At 39.9% G+C, this 19,297-nt stretch overlaps 2 protein-coding genes across 8 annotated transcripts in view; one reads left to right on the top strand and one right to left on the bottom strand.

Moving 5' to 3' along the window:
- Positions 1-10,704, bottom strand: part of GLMN (glomulin, FKBP associated protein) — a 56,156-nt gene extending 45,452 nt beyond the window's left edge. For 4 of the 5 annotated variants that reach the window (XM_061183885.1, XM_061183887.1, XM_061183888.1 and 1 more), the window contains exons 1-5: positions 10,598-10,704; positions 9,738-9,814; positions 9,187-9,312; positions 2,765-2,884; positions 1,387-1,495 (exon numbers count right to left, since the gene is read on the bottom strand). In XM_061183885.1, the coding sequence (XP_061039868.1) occupies positions 1,387-1,495; positions 2,765-2,884; positions 9,187-9,312; positions 9,738-9,776 (394 nt within the window). In that variant the 5' untranslated portion in view covers positions 9,777-9,814; positions 10,598-10,704. The remainder of the gene's footprint in view (positions 1-1,386; positions 1,496-2,764; positions 2,885-9,186; positions 9,313-9,737; positions 9,815-10,597) is intronic. The other variant, XM_061183886.1, reaches the window with a different exon arrangement.
- Positions 10,705-19,297, top strand: part of RPAP2 (RNA polymerase II associated protein 2) — an 83,609-nt gene continuing 75,016 nt past the window's right edge. For all 3 annotated transcript variants that reach the window (XM_061183891.1, XM_061183892.1, XM_061183893.1), the window contains exons 1-3: positions 10,705-10,894; positions 11,637-11,682; positions 19,142-19,256. In XM_061183891.1, coding sequence (XP_061039874.1) covers positions 10,822-10,894; positions 11,637-11,682; positions 19,142-19,256 — 234 coding nt within the window. In that variant the 5' untranslated portion in view covers positions 10,705-10,821. The remainder of the gene's footprint in view (positions 10,895-11,636; positions 11,683-19,141; positions 19,257-19,297) is intronic.

The raw sequence follows: 19,297 nt of genomic DNA, 5'->3' as shown, positions 1-19,297 counted from the left end.
ACATATTTCCCCCCCATATTTTGACAACTCTGATATCAGGATGACATATCATAGCTTAACTGGCAGTATTTTTTTCCTTCTTAGGGGTTCATAAAATAATGGAGCATCTTACAATCATGGCACTTTACAACAGATGCCATGAAATTTTGTTTAGGTATGTTTATACCACAGGTTACATACTTAAAACGGAAACACTTCTTTCCATATTTTTTGGTTGTTATAAGTATAAAATAGGAACAAGTGTCTTGTAAACTACAAAGCACTGTAAAAATGAAAGGTAGTAGTATTAGATTTTTTTTCTAGAAGACTTTAAATATTTCAAGTTATACAAAGCTGTTGGGCATTCACATTTAAAATAAATTTACTCTAGCTTCTGATTTTGGGTCCTTCTACCAGACTACCAGACTGGTCCAGACTACCAGAGTTATATGTACGTTATAAAATGAAAAAGTGGTCTCTTCCCATGCATAAATACTGTCTGCCTTGGTTGCCAAAGTCCATTACTTACCAATACTGTTTTTGCACTCAGTTATGGAAACTTTTCTTTCCACACTTGTTTCGTTGCTCAGTAGTACCTTTGTTATTCCCAATCCCAACCTCCTAAAGCAAAGGCTGAGCAATGCCCTGCCCGATACTGTTCTTAATTAAGATACATGACTACCACAATGCTATCAAACTGAGCACTGCAGAGGTAATCCTTTAAATATGTTTACAGGAAAAATTCTAAATGTAAGTTGCAGATAGGAAGATTAAGCAAAAAGCTATAGGTCACAACAAAGCACATGAAAAAGAGCATGACATTCAACAAAATATTTACTGGGTACCATCTCTGTGCCAGGTATTGCCATCTTTCTGTGAGCAGCAGGATTCAAACTGGCATTGCTATTACTAGTTTAAGCAGAGTACTAAATAATTAGGCATAAACTATGGGACTTCCCTGGTGGCACAGTGGTTAAGAATCCACCTGCCAATGCAGGGGACACAGGTTCAAGCCCTGGTCCAGGAAGATCCCACATGCTGCGGAGGAAATAAGCCCGTGCACCACAACTACTGAGCCTGTACTCTAGAACCCACGAGTCACAACTACTGAGCCTGCAAGCCACAACTATTGAAGCCTGAGCACCTAGAGCCCGTGCTCCTCAACAAGAGAAGCCACTGCAATAAGAAGCCCGCACACTGCAACGAAGAGTAGACCCCGCTCGCTGCAACTAGAGAAAGCCCATGCACAGCAACGAAGACCCAACGCAGCCAAAAATAAAAAAATAAATTTATATTAAAAAAAAATAATTAGGCACAAACTTTGCTATAGTGTTGACATCTTGGAGTAATATCAAGGCACTTACACAAATAAAACAAGAAACACTTAGATGTCAATATACTCATTACCTGTTTGTAATGGCCGAAGTAAAAGAAGAATAATTTGGGATATCTGTTTTCCAGAGGGCTCTTCAATCAGCTCAAGCAAACCCAACAATAATTCCTTTGGATTACATAACTATAAAAATATTCACAATTGAACCTGTTTAATACAAGTTGTATTTAAAGCCACATGATTATTATTTTTAAAAGGCACATACTGAGATAGTATAATTATTTTTGTTTAACAGTAAAACACCTCATAAAAATGTTTTTAAAAAATACACTAGCAGGGAGAATGGATACATGTATATGTATGGCTGAGTTCTTTTGCTGTGCACTCGAAACTATCACATTGTTAATCGGCTATACTCCAATATAAAATAAAAAGTTAAAAAAAATTAAATTAAAAAAAAATACACTAGCAAAACACAGAGTCTGAGATTCTGTGAAAGCAAGAAGTCAAGGGTCTCCCAATGGACAACTACATTTAAGAGACTTAAATTCCTGACTAATGGAAAAGTTAGAGAAATAGGGGAAGGGAGAGCCTGAACACCAGAGCTGAGGTTTCCTTTGAGCTTTGCCTGTCTACTCTGAAGGTTGCCTTTGTCTCCCAGGGCTTCCAGCAGGTGGAATCTTTGTCTCATACCGCCAGGGTAGTTAGATGAGTGCAGAGTCTCTTCTGTGTTTCCTGAACAGACAAAACTTTGCGTTGCTTTCTGACTGGTCATATCTTATCGCCTCACTTGCCTTGTTTCTCTAAAAGCTCTCATAGTTAATAACTAATATCTAGGGAGTTCCCTCATTTCAAGTACATATTTGTGTCTATTTACAGTGATCTCTAAGTGGCTTCTTATAATGTCCTTTTTCTTAGAATTTCTCTCTTGTAACCATTATTTTTGGCTTATAACTCTATTAACCTTTTACTCAGAGTCTCTATCTAAGGCTGTCAGTCACAACTAATCTATTTCCTACTCTTATTTCCTGTTATCACTGGCATTCTAGGTTTTTCATATTCTTTTAGGGAACATACCATAGAAGAAAGAACACGCAGATTTGATTTTACTTCCAGCGTTGCCAAAACATCAGTGTGGCCTGAAACTACCTCTTTAAAGCATGAATTTCACATCTGAACAATAAGCTACTTTTTAAAAAATAGAGCTTTTTAGGTCTCTCTCTGAAGATTCTGAATCAGTGGGTCTAAGATGAGGTCAGATAATTCTTATATCCAGAAAATTTGGGAAAAATGAAATGGACTGGCCCATCCAATAAATAAGGATGGGCCTTTTATCCAAAGAGCTCCCGCCTATACTTTCATGAACTAAAAGCTTTCTCACCAAAAACACTAAAGGGAATTATAAAATACTGCTGTGTATTGTGACAAAGAGAATCTAGTGTGTTAACTTACCTTTACCAATAAATCAAGCATCAGAAAATAATACTTTCTTTTATCATGTTCCTTATCATTCCATAAAAGGCATCGAACAACAGGACCAACAAGATTCCAGCCCATATTCTTAATGATGACCTGTAAAAACATTTTCAGAGTACAATAAAGCAAATACTGCCATCTACAGGACTCTCACAGTGAGCTTTCTTAACCTGGAGGAGCTGACAATTTCCTCTAAAACAGGAAAGATGAGGCAAGTGAATCCATGGACATCTCACCATTGACTTCCTAGGGTTGGCTGTTAACAGATAACAGCATTCTAAAATAGTTTTTAATACTTTCACTGAGGAAAGGCAAATGGGTCTTTACTTTTAACCAGGTAATTTGGTCTTCCCCAGGATTTAAATAGTTCCTCTAGGGCTTCCCTGGAGGCGCAGTGGTTGAGAATCCGCCTGCCAATGCTGGGGACACGGGTTCGTGCCCTGGTCCAGGAAGATCCCACATGCTGCAGAGCAACTAAGTCCATGCACCACAACTACGGAGCCTGCGCTCTAGAGCCCGCGAGCCACAGCTACTGAGCCCAAGTGCTACAACTACTGAAGCCCGCGCACCTAGAGCCCGTGCTCCACAACAAGAGAAGCCACCACAATGAGAAGCCCGAGCACCGCAACGAAGAGTAGCTCCTGCTCACCGCAACTAGAGGAAGCCCGCGCGCAGCAACGGAGACCCAACACAGCCAAAAAATAAATAAAATAAAATAAATTTTAAAAATAAATAAATAAATAAATAAATAAATAGTTCCTCTATTTCCAACAAGGGAGATAATTTGCTTAATATGAGCAATACTTAACTTTCATGGAGAATTTTGCTCCCAATTCATAAAGAAATCCAGCCAACAATCACGAACCTTTTAAAGTTCACTGGAGAATCTCTAAATACAGTATAATCATGTAACTTATGTAAAAGGAGGGGATACCACTTCATTAATTTTCTATTCTACAAACAAGTAGCTTCTATTTTCAAAGATATTTCAGAATGCTTACACAAGTAAAAGTCTATCTTTATAATTAGTGATTCACATTCATTATCAAAGCCACTGATTTTTTCTTTTTTTTCCAAAGCAATTATTTAATAAGATGCATTATAGGGATTTCCCTGGTAGCACAGTGGTTAAGAATCTGCCTGCCAATGCAGGGGACACGGGTTCAAGCCCTGGTCCGGGAAGATCCCACATGCCGCAGAGCAACTAAGCCCATGCGCCACAACTACTGAGCCTGCGCCCTAGCGCCCACGAGCCACAACTACTGAGCCCACACGCCACAAATACTGAAGCCCACGCGCCTAGAGCCCATGCTCCCCAACAAGAGAAGCCACCACAATGAGAAGCCTGTGCACCACAACGAAGAGTAGCCCCCACTAGCCGCAACTGGAGAAAGCCCGCACGCAGCAATGAAGACCCAACGCAGTGAAAAATAAATTAAAAAAAATAAAAGATGTATTATAGGCTGCCAATTGTTTGGAGCAAAGGGAAAGGCTTCACCCCAATTTCTCAACATCTGGCCTTTGGATGACTTAAAAGATAAAAGGAGATACCAGAACATTTTTATGACTGAGTAACAATTTCTAGAAATTTTCCCTTAATTAATTTTCCATAAAAATGAAATTTTCCATTTTTCAGTCATTTGCTTCTCGTGATTAGAACTTGGTGACATGTTTTACTGTAAGTGTTCAGCTTATTGAAATCCAATGCAAAATAGAAAATGTTGCAATGCAAAATGAAATGTCGGTGTCATTCTCTTTTTAAGGCAGGAAAGTCAGTTTTCTAGCCAAACTCTATTTTCCCTTCAAGAGTATTCATTTTCCACTTTCCCCAGCCTATTTTTTAAAGTTCTCTTTCTTAATTTAGGCTTTTTCAAAATCAACTTTAATAAACAGAAATTCCCTACTACTCATTCTAAACTGAGAAATCTAACTTATAGTTCATAAAGAACTTTTCAAAGGAAAAAATACAAGCCACTCCAGAGCAAAACCACTGATTTTCAAAACCATAACAATATACTCGATTTCTCTGGCCTGCATTCTACTTCAACTCATTAGTATTTATCAAGCATATATGTCAGGTCCCTAGAATATTCTAGATGCAGGAAATAAAGCAAGAAACACATCAGATAAGAAGTCTATCCTCAGGACTTCCCTGGTGGTGCAGTTGTTAAGACTCCACACTCCCAATGCAGGGGGCCCAGGTTTGATCCATGGTCAGGGAACTAGATCCCACATGCATGCCGCAACTAATAGAGTTCGCATGCCACAACCAAGGAGCCGGCATGCCGCAACTAAGGAGTATGCCGGCCGCAACTAAGACCCAGGGCAAGCAAATAAATAAAATAAATAAGTTATAAAAAGAAAAAAATAGGGCTTCCCTGGTGGCGCAGTGGTTGAGAATCTGCCTGCCAATGCAGGGGACACGGGTTCGAGCCCTGGTCTGGGAAGATCCCACATGCCGCGGAGCAACTAGGCCACAATTACTGAGCCTGCGCGTCTGGAGCCTGTGCTCTGCTACAAGAGAGGCCGCGATAGTGAGAGGCCCGCGCACCACGATGAAGAGTGGCCCCGGCTTGCCGCAACTGGAGAAAGCCCTCGCACAGAAACGAAGACCCAACACAGCCATAAATTAATTAATTAATTAATTAAATTTAAAAAAATTGTACTGTGAATATAAAATAAATTTAAAAAAAAAAAGAAAAAAAGAAAAAAAAGAAGTGCTGCTTTAAAAAAAAAAAAATCGATCCTCATAGAGTTTACATTCTAGGTTCGTTTGAAAGAAAATACATCTAGGAAGAAGACAAATAGGTACAATACCCCCTCTGTGACCCCAGTCTTATAAGGTAATAAAGGTAGAGTATAAAATATAGCAGGAGGGACTTCCCTGGTAGCGCAGTGGTTAAGAATCCGCCTGCCAATGGAGGGGACATAGGTTCGAGCCCTGGTCCGGGAAGATCCCACATGCCGAGGAGTAACTAAGCCCGTGCGCCACAACTACTGAGCCTGCACTCTAGAGCCCGTGAGCCACAACTACTGAAGCCCGCGCGCGCCTAGTGCCCGTGCTCTGCGTCAACAGAAGCCCGCGCACTGCAATGAAGAGGAGCCCCTGCTTGCTGCAACTAGAGAAAGCCCGCACGCAGCAACGAAGACCCAACGCAGCCAAAAATAAATAAATTAATTAATTTTTTTAAAAATGCTGAAGTATAGCAGGAGAATAGTCACTTCTACCTGGGGAAGGCAAGAAAGGCTTCCCAGAATAGGTGATAGCTATGCTAAGGCTTGTTAAAGAAACAGAAGTTTATCAGGCATAGATAGGTGGGAAATACATTCAAGGCTCTCAAACAGCATTGTGCTAGGACTTAACATGTCCTAGACAACTAGCAACAGAAAAATGTCAGGGTTTGTGGATACATAGTTCAGAAAAGAGGAGATGCTATCTGTTTACATCTTTATTTATCAACTGGAAGTTTTAGTGTTTGTCTTATCGACCTGCATGAGGTCCCTATATGTTAATATTCACGTCACTGTATTTACGACAAATTGTCATTTGGTTTTTTGGTTGTCCTAATTTTTTATACAGCAAAATACAGTGATTTTTTTTCTTTGGTCCCTTTTCTAGTGCTTTTAGGTCTAAAACGGTTTTCCCCTTGAGAGATATAAACACTCATTTAAATTAAAAAAAAATATATATATATATACACATATACTTATATATATATATATATACTTATATATATATATACATATATATACTTATACACACACACACACACACATATATATATTGCCTTTCTTTTTATTAAGATTTACATTGGAAACATGGCATAAAATGAAGCCTTAAATTGATTTTTTTTAAACAAATAGCAAAACAATCATGTTTTTTATCTAATGGGATAGACAGTTCCGTTGATCTCTCTGAATATTCTTTTCGCACTAGTTTTTTCTTCTGCCTGGCACACTCTTACCCAGAGAGTCCCATAGTTTACTGTGGGACTGTCTCTGCTTCCTTCAAATTTCTGTGCAATTTCACCCAACACAACCCATCCCCCTAACCATGCTGCATCATTCTCTATAGAATTTATCACTTTATAACCTACTAAATGATTTACCTGTCTTAGCTAGAATTTAAGATCCATATGGGCACTGATTTTTGTTCATTACTGTATCTATTCCCAGCATCTAGAGTAGGGCCTGTTACAAAACAGATGTTCCACAAATACAGGTTGAATGATGTCTATTACTTCTAAGCATGACAAATTATCCTCTCTCCAAAGATATCATATTATGTCTTGTTTTCTTCTATCTTTTGTGTGGCCTGACTTTTAATATTTAGGTCTTTACTAATCGGGAATTTATGTTATATGTTATTATAACACATACAATTTTTCCAAATTACTAAATATCAACAGTGCTGATGTTGAAAACCCCTGCACTGTAGTGTCTTAGGACAAACTACCATTCCTGTGACTTTAAAAAAAATTTTTTTACACAGATTAATAGCAAATCTTGATTGTGTCACCTGCAAGTAAACTAAGGTGCAGTTTTAAACTCTGTCTTATCAATATCTGAACCTTTGAATTTAGAAGACCACATTACAAAGGTGATCCTCAAGCTATCAAGGCTAAGCCTCACTATGCTTAAGTCTATCACAATCACCTAATCTCTAAGAGTGACACACAAATCTACATCTTAATCTTGTATTTCTCTACTGAGCTCTAAATATTACTTTTCGATTGCCTGCTGCATCTTAAACTCAACGTTGCCAAACAATGCCAACTTATTTGTCCTCTGCCAGGGAACTTTCTCTCCTTCTTAAGTTGCCTGTTTCTGTTCTGGATGTATTGTCTTCTCAGAGGCTAGAAACCCCATCATCTTTGTCACCTCACTCTCTCTCACCCTCACAGTCAGTCCTCTCTCTTCTACTCTAAAACTTCCTTGCAAGTGCTACACTGTGCTAACCAGAGGCAGAGCAGAATCGTTAAGAGCTCTGGAAACAGGCTGCACAGGTCTGAATGCCCGATGCCACATAAAAGCTGATACTTTTGTGCAAATCACTTATCATTCAGTGACTCTTTCCTTATCTAGAAAATCCTATCTCACGGGATTCAGGAGAGACTAAGTGAGTTAAAAGATGTAAAGCACCTAAGACAGCACCTGGCACATAGTAGATCTCAAAAAATATTATTAGCTTTTATTAGTTTTATTATTAGCTAAAAGTAAGGTACTCTCAAAGATAATCCTCTGAGAATGCAATTGGGAAAAATCAAGGAGTTAAAGAAAGCATTAAATTTATTTTATTTGGGGCTACAAAGGTATTATAAACACATATCAAAAACAAATGTACTAAATAAAATGTGCTAATTTTTATTTAAAAAAATTATAAATAAAAAGGGATAAGACCTTTGAACTAGTAAGAGATTCTATAACAATGTATGATTAAAAAGTTTTAGTAATCTCCTAAATACAATCCAGGTGCCCTGGATATAATCCTAGGCCAGCATGACTAGACTGTGATATCAACAAAGAAAGAAAAATTTTTTTTTTTTTTGGCCATGCCGCATACCATGCGGGATCTGAGTTCCCTGAGCAGGGATCAAACCTGCGCCCCCTGTAGTGAAAGCGCAGTCTTAACCACTGGACCGCCAGGGAAGTCCCTACAAAGAAAACTTCTGTATAAATAAACAGGACTATAAATGAAGACCGATTATGTTCCTGGAAAGAAGATGATCTTCCCTTATATAAGAAGAGGGGTGGGGATGGGGGAGGGGTTCAAAGACACAAAATTAGGCAGTGTTGTCAACACTGTGTCCCAGCTGTTCCTGATCCCAAAAACATCCTTTCTCATTGTGCAGAATGATTTCTCAGACAATCGTAGCTGGATGATATTGGCCAGTAAGGTCATTCAGCTCTCCCAAAATATGATCTTACTTAATATTTGGTTTCCCATATACACCTGGCTGAAGGAAAAGAATGTGCTGGTGACCAAAAATGAATATGTAGCCTGCCTGATACTTATATTTCTCAATGTAAATTGCTAATTCAAATACCACTTTGATCTCTAAACCAGAAGTAATCCCCACTCCTCTAAAGCATTTTACTTATATTTCAACTATAACACTTATTCTGGAGAAGCTAAACGAGTTAACAGATGTAAAGTATCTGTTTATTCTGCCTCCTTATTGCTAGTTCTTTACATGTTTATCTCTTCCACCAGACTGTAAGCACCTTAAAGTATATAATTAGTCCTAATTCCTTTTTATTTTCCACAGTTTTCTACTGTGGAAATTTAAGTTGATTCTTAAATGTTTGCTGAAAAAAATAAATGGATGAATAATAGCATCATGTGGCTATTCTCTTCCTAGTAAAGACTGAAAAGTACATACAAAGATTATACTTACCTTATTCTTTTCATTTTGAATGATTTCTAATAGCTGATCTATGTGCCCTTCATCTATGCATCTTTGGCCTGCTAACTGAAACAGGCCAAAATCTTCCTCTTTAAAGTCTTGCTCTTCTAGGATTTGCTGGCAAAAACAAAATAAACAAAAAAAAACAGTAATTTTAGGCAAATGGAAATTCAATAACTACTTATTTTATCTCTCTCTAAAAAAAGAAATGTTTAAATTCTAGATAAGGTGCACATAAGCATATATATGAAAATTAGGATTAGCCTAAAAATACTTTAATAAATCATCTTGAAATCCACTGTACCAAAGAAATCTATGAGAAGGATCAGTACTAAAATTATAAAGATTATTTCTCCAAGTGACATACTCCAATCTGTCTTCCTGCCTTCATGCTATTTATTCATAGGTCAAAAAAAAGCAAGGATTAAAGAAGATTAACAATTTGAGTGACTGCAGATGTAATTAAAAGTAATCTGTGCTCTGCCCATATTTTGAAAGATTATTTAACTTCATAAAAAGAAAAAAAAGAAAAAATTACTTACACATCTCTTTATTATGGAATGAAGTTCCTCCACAGCCATTCCTTCCTATTTTTTCCTAGTTTTGATGCTGAAATGTACTAACATAAGACAAACTGTTAACTATCAGTAATACTATATTGAAATATTAAGTTGTTTCATTCTGATTATTAATAAATACAATAAAGAAAATGGAAAGTTTTAAAGCTGAAATGGTTTTACTGAAAGTTAGTATGTTAGCCTAAGAAAATTTTTTAAAAAAGCCTCCTGTTTCATCTTTTAAGTTTCCTTGAAGCATAATTTTGAAAGATAAACTCAAGGAAAAAAAAAAATCCTCTAGTGCACTCCCAAGAGGCAGCGCAAATTTGGACTAGAAGGACTTAAAAAGGCAGTCTTTTTTTCTCCAAAAGGTGGGCCTGAAATCAGTTCTAATCATCAGGGAATTTTTTATTTCTTAACGTCCCACTTGACGGAAAATGGAGTGCAACACAGCTCACCCGGAGGGGGTTAAAGTTGAGATGTCCTCCACCGCAAGTGTGACCGGGGCATTTGTACGAGATGTAGTCCCCCCAATATAATAAATCGAGCTAGTGAAATCACTGTATCGCAAGGAGGCAAGGCAACAGGCCGCCCTCAGGACAACACCGTTGCGTTCCCACAGGCCATCGTTTCCCCCGGAGGGAAGGCCCGTTCCACGCCCCGCAGGAGGGGCGGGGGTCGGCCGTATCCTCACAGCAGCGCGCTCCAGGGCGGTTAAAACCCCAGCGCGCGTGCAGGCGGCATCCAAGGGAAGCCATTTCTCCCGGTTCCCGCCTGCGTCGGCCTTCGGGCCCCAGACCTCGCGGGGGCGGTCGGCCCGCGGCGCCGGGTTCTCTGAGACTCACCGTCCACCGCAAGCCCCGGCCGCCCGGGACCCTCGATGCTCCCACTTACTCGCCAGGCCTCTCGCCCCTCTCGCCGCCCTCCTCCTCCTCCTCCTCCTCCGGCAGAGCAGGCCGCTTTCCCGGCCCCGCCCCGCCCCAGCCGACCCCGCCCCGCGCTACGCGACGGGAGGTGGAGTCTTGGGGGAAAGACTCCTGGGCCGGTTCCGACGCCGACTACGCTTCCCATGGCGGACTGGGTAGAGACGTGCTCTGCCGGCCGCAAGGCCCGGGGTCCTCGCGCCTCCCGAAACGTCGCAGGTAGGAAGAAGGGCCTGTTCCCACGTTTGGAACTGAGAACTGGTCCCCGACATAATTCCAGACTGAGGCGTGCGGGGCGCTCCCGAAAGGTTGCCCCAGGGGAGGAGGTCTTGGGGCAAAGACCGAGAGATTCCCACCGCCGAACTCTGGCCTTCTGGGAAAGACCTTCGGCCAGACCCCCACCTCTTTACACTAGTGTTCCGAGATTTCCCCCAGAATGGGCTGTGCTCCAGGCTCTGAGGGAATGAGCAGTAGAGGTCCTGGGAGCCTGCAGCTGGGGTCGCCAGAGTGGGCAAGTGACCAGGGCAGCGTCGGTAGGCCCAGTGCAGCTGACCTCGACTCAGGCACTGGTCCTTCTTCCAGATATGCTGCTGCTTTGGTGCCCCGGTTCTCTGAGGTGTCAGACCCCTCTTTACCCGGGAGCGAACATTTAGGGGGACGGAGAGCGGTTGCCCCTAGAAGTACCCAGATCTCGGACTTTCAGGAGTGCTTAGCTATGCAACTGTGATACAAGAAAAAATTCACTCCTGAGAGAGATACATTTTAACCAAGAAAAATAATTAGTTTTCAAAACCAAATTGGATTCCCTTCTCATTTCATTTGATTTTCACACAGGATTGGAAGTGAAATGTGTGGAAAAGAAGAAAAGATGGTCTACAGTTTATTTGGGCAAGAATCTGTCCTGTAAGCTGGTGTGTTTGTGTAGACTTGACCTACTGTTTTTTGTTTCTTTTAATTGTAGGTACTAAGCAGACAAGTGCCTTGAAACAAGAAGACGCTTCTAAAAGGTATGAGAACTACTCAGACAGCTGTTTTCACTTATCTGTTAATCACATATTAATTGAACCATTTTTAAAAACAATAATGGGTGCTACCTCAGAGAAAATTATTTTGAGAGAAGGGGAAGATCTGGGAAGTAGGATAAATTCTCACATAGATTGTTATTTTCCCTAGTCCACGCCTTAAGAAAGTCCAATGGACACTTTTAGATTGCTGGTGAAGGTATGAGTATCTGTAGAAAGATGTCAATGGGAATAAACATTCCTGAATTAACCAGGTACTTTTTTTTCATCTTTTCAGATAGTCTCCTTTTTTTGCATTATATGCCAGAGACTCCAAGAAACCTTTTTTGTTGTTGTTGTTGTTTGTTTACATCATGTCCATATTTTCAGCAAAAAGTTGTCCTGTACTATTTATAGGCATCTTCTAAAAAGGCTTTATCTCCTGTCACAAAAGGTTTTTAGAATAGATGTAGTCTGTGAGGATGATTAAAGTATACATATCTATAAGGTATCATTTTATAAAGTATTGGCTTTGGCCTTAATTTACTCATTCTTTCAAAAATTATTTACTGAATGTAAGATATGCCAGATTTGTGTTAGGCCCTGAGGATATGATTTTTAAAAATTTTTTTAATTGAACTATAGTTGATTTACAATATTATATTAGTTTCAGATGTACAACATAAAGAGTAAATATTTTTGTAGATTACACTCCATGTAAAGTTATTACAAAATAATGGCTAAATTTCCCTGTACTGTACAATACCTTCTTGTTGCTTATTTATTTATTTTTTAAAAATAAATTTATTTATTTATTTATTTATTTTTGGGTGTGTTGGGTCTTCGTTTCTGTGCGAGGGCTTTCTCTAGTTGTGGCAAGCGGGGGCCACTCTTCATCGCGGTGCGCGGGCCTCTCACTGTCGCGGCCTCTCTTGTTGTGGAGCACAGGCTCCAGACGCGCAGGCTCAGTAGTTGTGGCTCACGGGCCTAGTTGCTCCGTGGCATGTGGGATCCTCCCAGACCAGGGCTCGAACCTGTGTCCCCTGCATTGGCAGGCAGACTGTCAACCACTGCGCCACCAGGGAAGCCCTTGCTTATTTATTTTATACATAGTTTGTGTCTCTCAATCCCATACCCTACTCTTGCCCCTCCCCCTGCTGTCTCCCCACTGGTAACCACTAGTTTGTCCTCTATATAAGTGATCTCATATAATATTTGTCTTTCTCTGTCTGACTTACTTCACTAAGCATGATACCCTCTGGATGCATCCACATTGTTGCAAATTGCAGAATTTCATTCTTTTTATGGCTGAGTAGTATTCCATGGCATGTATAAACCACATCTTCTTTATCCATTCATCTGTTGATAGACACTTAGGTTGTTTCTATATCTTGGCTACTGTAAATAATGCTGCTATGAACCTTGGGGGGCATGTATCTTTTCAAACTAGTGTTATAATTTTCTCCAGATATATACCCAGGAGTAGAGTTGCTGGATCATATGGTAGTTCTAGTTTCAGTTTTTTAGGGAACCTCTGTACTGTTTTCCATAGTGGCTGTACCAATTTACATTCCCACCAACAGTATTGGAGGGATCCCTTTTCTCCACATCCTTGCCAACATTTGTTATTTGTAGACTTTTTGATGATAGCCATTCTGATAGGTGTGAGGTGATATCTCATGTGGTTTTCATCTGCATTTCTCTGATGATTAGCAATGTTGAGCAGTTTTTCATGTTCCTGTTGGCCATGTATATATCCTTGGGAAAATGTCTATTCAGGTCTTCTGACCATTTTTTAATTGGGTTGTTTGTTTGTTTGTTTTAATTTATTTGATTTTTTTTTTTAGGGCTTTATTCATTTATCTATTTATTTATTTATTTATCCATTTATCCATTTATGGCTGTGTTGGGTCTTCGCCTCTGTGCGAGGGCCCTCTCCAGTTGCGGCAAGTGGGGGCCACTCCTCATTGCGGTGCGTGGGGCTCTCACTATCGTGGTCTCTCTTGTTGCGGAGCACAGGCTCCGGATGCGCAGGCTCAGCGACTGTGGCTCACGGGCCTAGTCGCTCCGCGGCATGTGGGATCTTCCCAGACCAGGGCTCGAACCCGTGTCCCCTGCATTGGCAGGCAGACTCTCAACCACTGCGCCACCAGGGAAGCCCTGTTTGTTTGTTTTTATATTGAGTTGTATCAGCTGTTTATATATTTTTGGTATTAACCCCTTATTGGTCATATCATTTGCAAATATTTTCTCCCATTCAGTAGGTTGTCTTTTCGTTTTGTGGATGGCTTCCTTTGCTGTGCAAAAGCTTTTATGTTTAATTAGGTCCCATTTGTTTATTTTTGCTTTTGTTTCCTTAGCCTTAGGAGACAGATACAAAAAAATATTGCTGAGTTTTATGTCAAAGAGTATTCTGACTATGTTCTCTTCTGGGAGTTTTATGGTTTCAGAGGCCCTGAGGATATGATTTTGAACAGAATAGACACAGTTCCTGTCTAGTGGAACAGAGAAATACCAATTAAATTATCACAAATAAATACATAATTACAAATTATGATAAGTGCTATAAAGGAAAAGACTGTGATGGAGGAACTAAAAACAGGGGTACAGTAAAGCTGGAGGTTGGCAGGAAGGGTGGTAGGTTTTCAGGGAAAGTCTTCTCCAAGAAAGTAATAATTAAACTAAGACCTGAAGGCTAAGTAGGCATTTACCAGACCAAGAGTAGTGAGGAGAGACCTCCAGTCAGAAGTGGCAATATGTGTGAGAAGAAAAAACTTAGTCATTTAAAAAAAAGGTGAGATGCTGAGGGTGGTATGCAGCTTTCTGAGCAAAGGAAGAAAGCAGTATAGGAAAAGGTTAGAGGCAGGTTCCATTCAAACAGTACCTGGTAGGCCATGGTGAGAAATTCAGATTTTCTAAGTGCAAATGGGAAAACTTTAATAAAGTAGTAGAATTTAAGTTTTAAAAGTTGTAAGATGTTAGGGATAGTGATCATTTGGGAGTGGAGAAATTAGATGAATTTGAGATCTGTTTTGAAGAGTATTCTCCTGTGGAGCAGCATGATTATACTGACTTGGCTTTAGGAAATATTATTGGGTGGGCCAAAAAGTGCCTTCAGTTTTTTAAGTAAAAATAAAAGACACATTTTTCATTTTCACCAAGAACTTTATTGAACATCATATTCACACTTTTATTCCAGTACCTTCTGCCATTTTATAGGCAACTTCATAATTCCATCTTACCAAAACTTTTTATCTTTTTGAGCAAAGAACTGTTCCAGGTGCCTTTTACAGTCTTCCAGGGAATTGAAATTTTTTCCATTAAGAGAATTTTGTAAGACCGAAATAAATGGAAATCCAAAGGTGCAATGTCTGGTGAATTGGGTGGATGAATCAGAACTTCCCAGCCAAGCTGTAACAGTTTTTGCCTGGTCATCAAAGAAACATGCTGTCTTGTGTTATCCTGATGAAAGATGATGAGTTTTCTCTTGGCTAATTCCGGACGCTTTTCGTCGATTGCTGCTTTCAGTTGGTCTAATTGGGAGCAGTACTTGCTAGAATTAATTGTTTGGTTTTCTGGAAGGAGCTCATAATAGAGGACTCCCTTCCAATCCCACCATATACACAACATCACCTTCTTTGGTTGAAAAGACCGGCCTTTGGTATGGTTGGTGGTGGTTTCATTTCGCTTGTCCCATGATCTCTTCCATTCCACGTTGTTGTACAGTATCCACTTTTCATTGCCCATCACAGTTTGTTTTAAAAACAGAATGTTTTCATTACGTTTCAGTTGAGAATCTCATGCGGAAATATAGTCAAGAAGGTTTTTTTTTGTTTTTTTGAAGGGTTTCTTTTTGTTTTTGTTAATTATTTATTTTTGGCTGCGTTGGGACTTCATTGCTGCGCGTGGCCTTTCTCTAATTGCGGTGAGCAGAGGCTACTCTTCGTTGTGGTGCACGGGCTGCTTATTGCAGTGGCTTCTCTTGTTGTGGAGCAGGGGCTCTTGGCGCACAGGCTTCAGTAGTTGTGGCTTGCAGGCTGTAGAGCGCAGGCTCAGTAGTTGTGGTGCACAGGCTTAGTTGCTGCACAGCATGTGGGATCTTTCCGGACCAAGGACTCGAACCTGTGTCCCCTGCATTGGCAGGCGGATTCTTAACCACTGCGCCACCAGGGAAGTTCTGGTCAAGAAGGTTTTTTTTGCTTAACTTATGTGGAACCCAAACATCAAAGCAATTCACATAACCAAGCTGGTGCAAATGATTTTCAAGGCTTGATTTGGATATTTTGAGTGTATCTTCTATCTCCCGCGTGGTATAATGTTGATTGTTCTCAATTATTGTTTTGATTTGATTGCTGTCAACTTCAACTGGTCCACCCAACTGTGGAGCATCATCCAGTGAGAAATCTATAGCACGAAACTTCTCAAACCACTTTTGACACGTTTGATCAGTCCCAGCACCTTCTCCATACACTGCACAAATCTTTTTTTGCGTTTCAGTTGTGTTTTTACCTTTCTTGAAATAATAAAGCATAATATGCCAAAAATGTTGCTTTTTTCTTCCATCTTCAATGTTAAAATGGCTACACAAAAATTCACCAATTTTGATAAGTTTTTTTTTTTTTAACGTACGCTGATATGACAGCTGTCACATACAATCTAACAAAATTGTTTCGAATGAAGTTAAAGACAACTAAGTGCTACTAGAGCCATCTTATGGAAAAAACCTAACAAACCTTTTGGCCAACCCAATACAAGAGTAAAGTTTAGTTAATAATGATAACAATGTAATTTGCAACTCTCTTCAACATGGATCTGACCACAAGCTTGAGGAGATTATATTTTATTCTAAGCACTACGATTTGAAGAATATAGATAAGCCGAAATGTATTTTGAGCAGATCACCCAGGATGATGAAACAATTAAAAATCCTTGGGGTAGCCAACTAGTTGTTGAAAGGAGTGATCCTTCATAAATTTATTCCAACTGAAAAATACTTCTACATTCAATCCAGGTGAATAGTATTAAGCCAGAAATTAAAGAGCTTTGCAAAAATATAAAACAATTCCGCCTTCACAATAAATTTTTCATTTAAAAGTATGTTAAGCGCTTCCCTGGTGGCTCAGTGGTTAAGAACCCACCTGCCAATGCAGGGGACACGGGTTCGAGACCCGGTCCGGGAAGATCTCAAATGCCGCGGAGCAACTAAGCCTGTGCACCACAACTACTGAGCCTGCACTCTAGAGCCTGCAAGCCACAACTACTGAACCCATGTGCCACAACTACGGAAGCCCGTGCACCTAGAGCCCGTGCTCCGCAACAAGAGAAGCCACCGCAATGAGAAGCCCATGCACCGCAACGAACAGTAGCCCCTGCTCGCGGCAACTAGAGAAAGCCCGCGCACAGCAACAAAGACCCAATGCAGCCAAAAATAAATAATAAATAAATTTATTTTAAAAAATATGTTAACATGTAATGGGTGCATTCCTATTAAATGAGTTAATAAATGAATGCTTGAAATTTTTCTCACCTTTAATCCTAGTATGGTAAATATCAACAGATATAATCTATATAAGCGAAAGCTAAGAGTATAAAGGAGCACTGAAACCAAAAAGTTTGAGAATCACTGCCGTACACCACACTACCTGTCATTTGGGTTAGAGGGCAGCAGTGAGACAGGGCTATCCATGGGAAACAGCTGTAGGTATCCATCAGTTAATAGGAGTGCGGCTGTTCCTGCAGGTTGAGGTAATTAACTGCTTAAGTTAGCAACTCCTAATGTACATTCTGTTCTGATCTTAGTGTATGACATAGCTTTTAGTGGTAGGCAGCAAAATGAGAAAAATAAAATAATGTTTTTCATAAAGCTGAATATATATTCAATACAAAGAACTGTCTTTTAATCTGTGTCCATGTCTTTTTTTACATATTTGATGTAAGATTGGTCTTTATGAAATGGTGGGAGAGCAGGTGTTAATTGCAAGTTTCTTCTTGTTTTAATGTCCCTATTTGTCCCTAGCTGGCAATCTTGTGTCATTTCTCCAAATTGTTTTTTTTTTTTTTTAATTTTATTTATTTAGTTGTTTATTTATTTATGGCTGTGTTGGGTCTTCGTTTCTGTGCGAGGGCTTTCTCTAGTTGTGGCAGGCGGGGGCCACTCTTCATCGCGGTGCGCGGGCCTCTCACTATCGCGGCCTCTCTTGTTGCGGAGCACAGGCTCCAGATGCGCAGGCTCAGTAATTGTGGCTCACGGGCCCAGTCGCTCCGCGGCATGTGGGATCTTCCCAGACCGGGGCTCGAACCCGTGTCCCCTGCATTGGCAGGCAGATTCTCAACCACTGCGCCACCAGGGAAGCCCTCCAAATTGTTTTTGTAAGACATATTGCTCCAGGCCAGGAACTAGAGTCTAAAGTCTTGGAAGTCAGTGAAGGAAGGGAGAAAAGGTGAGTACATTCTAGGTCCAGGTATGAGAGTCTAGTCAAGGTCCAAGAGGGCAGCAAAGGTTGTTCTGGTAGGCAAGTAGAAACTAGTGTAGGAAAGGAGCAAATAAGTCACCAAGTTAGTTGGTATCTTGGTCCCATGGCAGTAGTTCCCAACCCTGTTACACACTAAGATTATCTGGAACACTTAAGAAAACACCAGTAACCAGGCCCCATCCTCAAAGACTGTGATTTAATTAGCCTGCAATGGGACCTGAGCATGGTATCTTTTTAAAAAATCTCATCAGATGATCGTAAAGTGCAGCTAGACTTGAGAACCACTGTCCTAGGGCCATTGTTTGAGCAGATAGCCTCTGCTTTTGTATTCATGATGTGTATTCATGGGGCCAGCAAAGGCTGACAGAGTCCCACTGGTGCCAGGATAAGGTCCAGCCCTCCTAGGAAGATTGTTGTTTTCCTAAACTATATAGTCATATCAATATAGTTATTTAATAAGACTTTACAACAAAAGTAAGTAAATACTTCTTTGTAAATATGACTCTGTCCTGTCAAACTGGGCCAGCCACTGCTTAACTTTTGAGAATTAGCACAAAGAAATTTTTACTTATAAGAACAGCCGAAATCCTCTTTTACCTCTCCAGTCACTTCTGATTTCTAACGATTTCAGGGAAAAGCCTCCATTTTTAGGTACACACAGGAGTGATAAGAGTATAAACTCTAACTGGCAAAAAGATTTCCCCTCATTTTCTTTTCTGTAGGAGACTCTAAGTTCTTCCTTGTCCTCTGAGCTCTGGAAGTCAAATAATCCTGTTGTTATGGCAGACATCAATGTGTGCAGTATAACAAGTAGCTTGTTTCCTTTTTGAAAAGTATTGGATCAAAAGAAACAGCATTTAAAAATATACATTTAGCTTAAATAGCAAAATAGTAAGTTGTTAGTGCTGTATTTTAAAATATAGAAAATTAGCTATGCTAAAACTTATAAGTAGAATAAACTTTAAATTAAAAATATATTTTTTTAATTTTAGGAAAGCAGAACTAGAAGCACTTGTCAGAAAGAAGATTGAGTTTGAGAGAAAAGCTCTACGTATTGTTGAACAGCTTTTAGAAGAGAATATTACAGAAGAATTCCTAAGGGAGTGTGTATGTGTTGATAAATTATTACTTTTGTAGTATAAGATCTT

The sequence above is a fragment of the Eubalaena glacialis genome, chromosome 3, assembly GCF_028564815.1.
Source record: "Eubalaena glacialis isolate mEubGla1 chromosome 3, mEubGla1.1.hap2.+ XY, whole genome shotgun sequence".
Classification (NCBI taxonomy): Eukaryota; Metazoa; Chordata; class Mammalia; order Artiodactyla; family Balaenidae; genus Eubalaena; species Eubalaena glacialis.
Note: the sequence above shows the minus strand (reverse complement) of the source record. Positions and strands in the feature narration are given on the sequence as shown.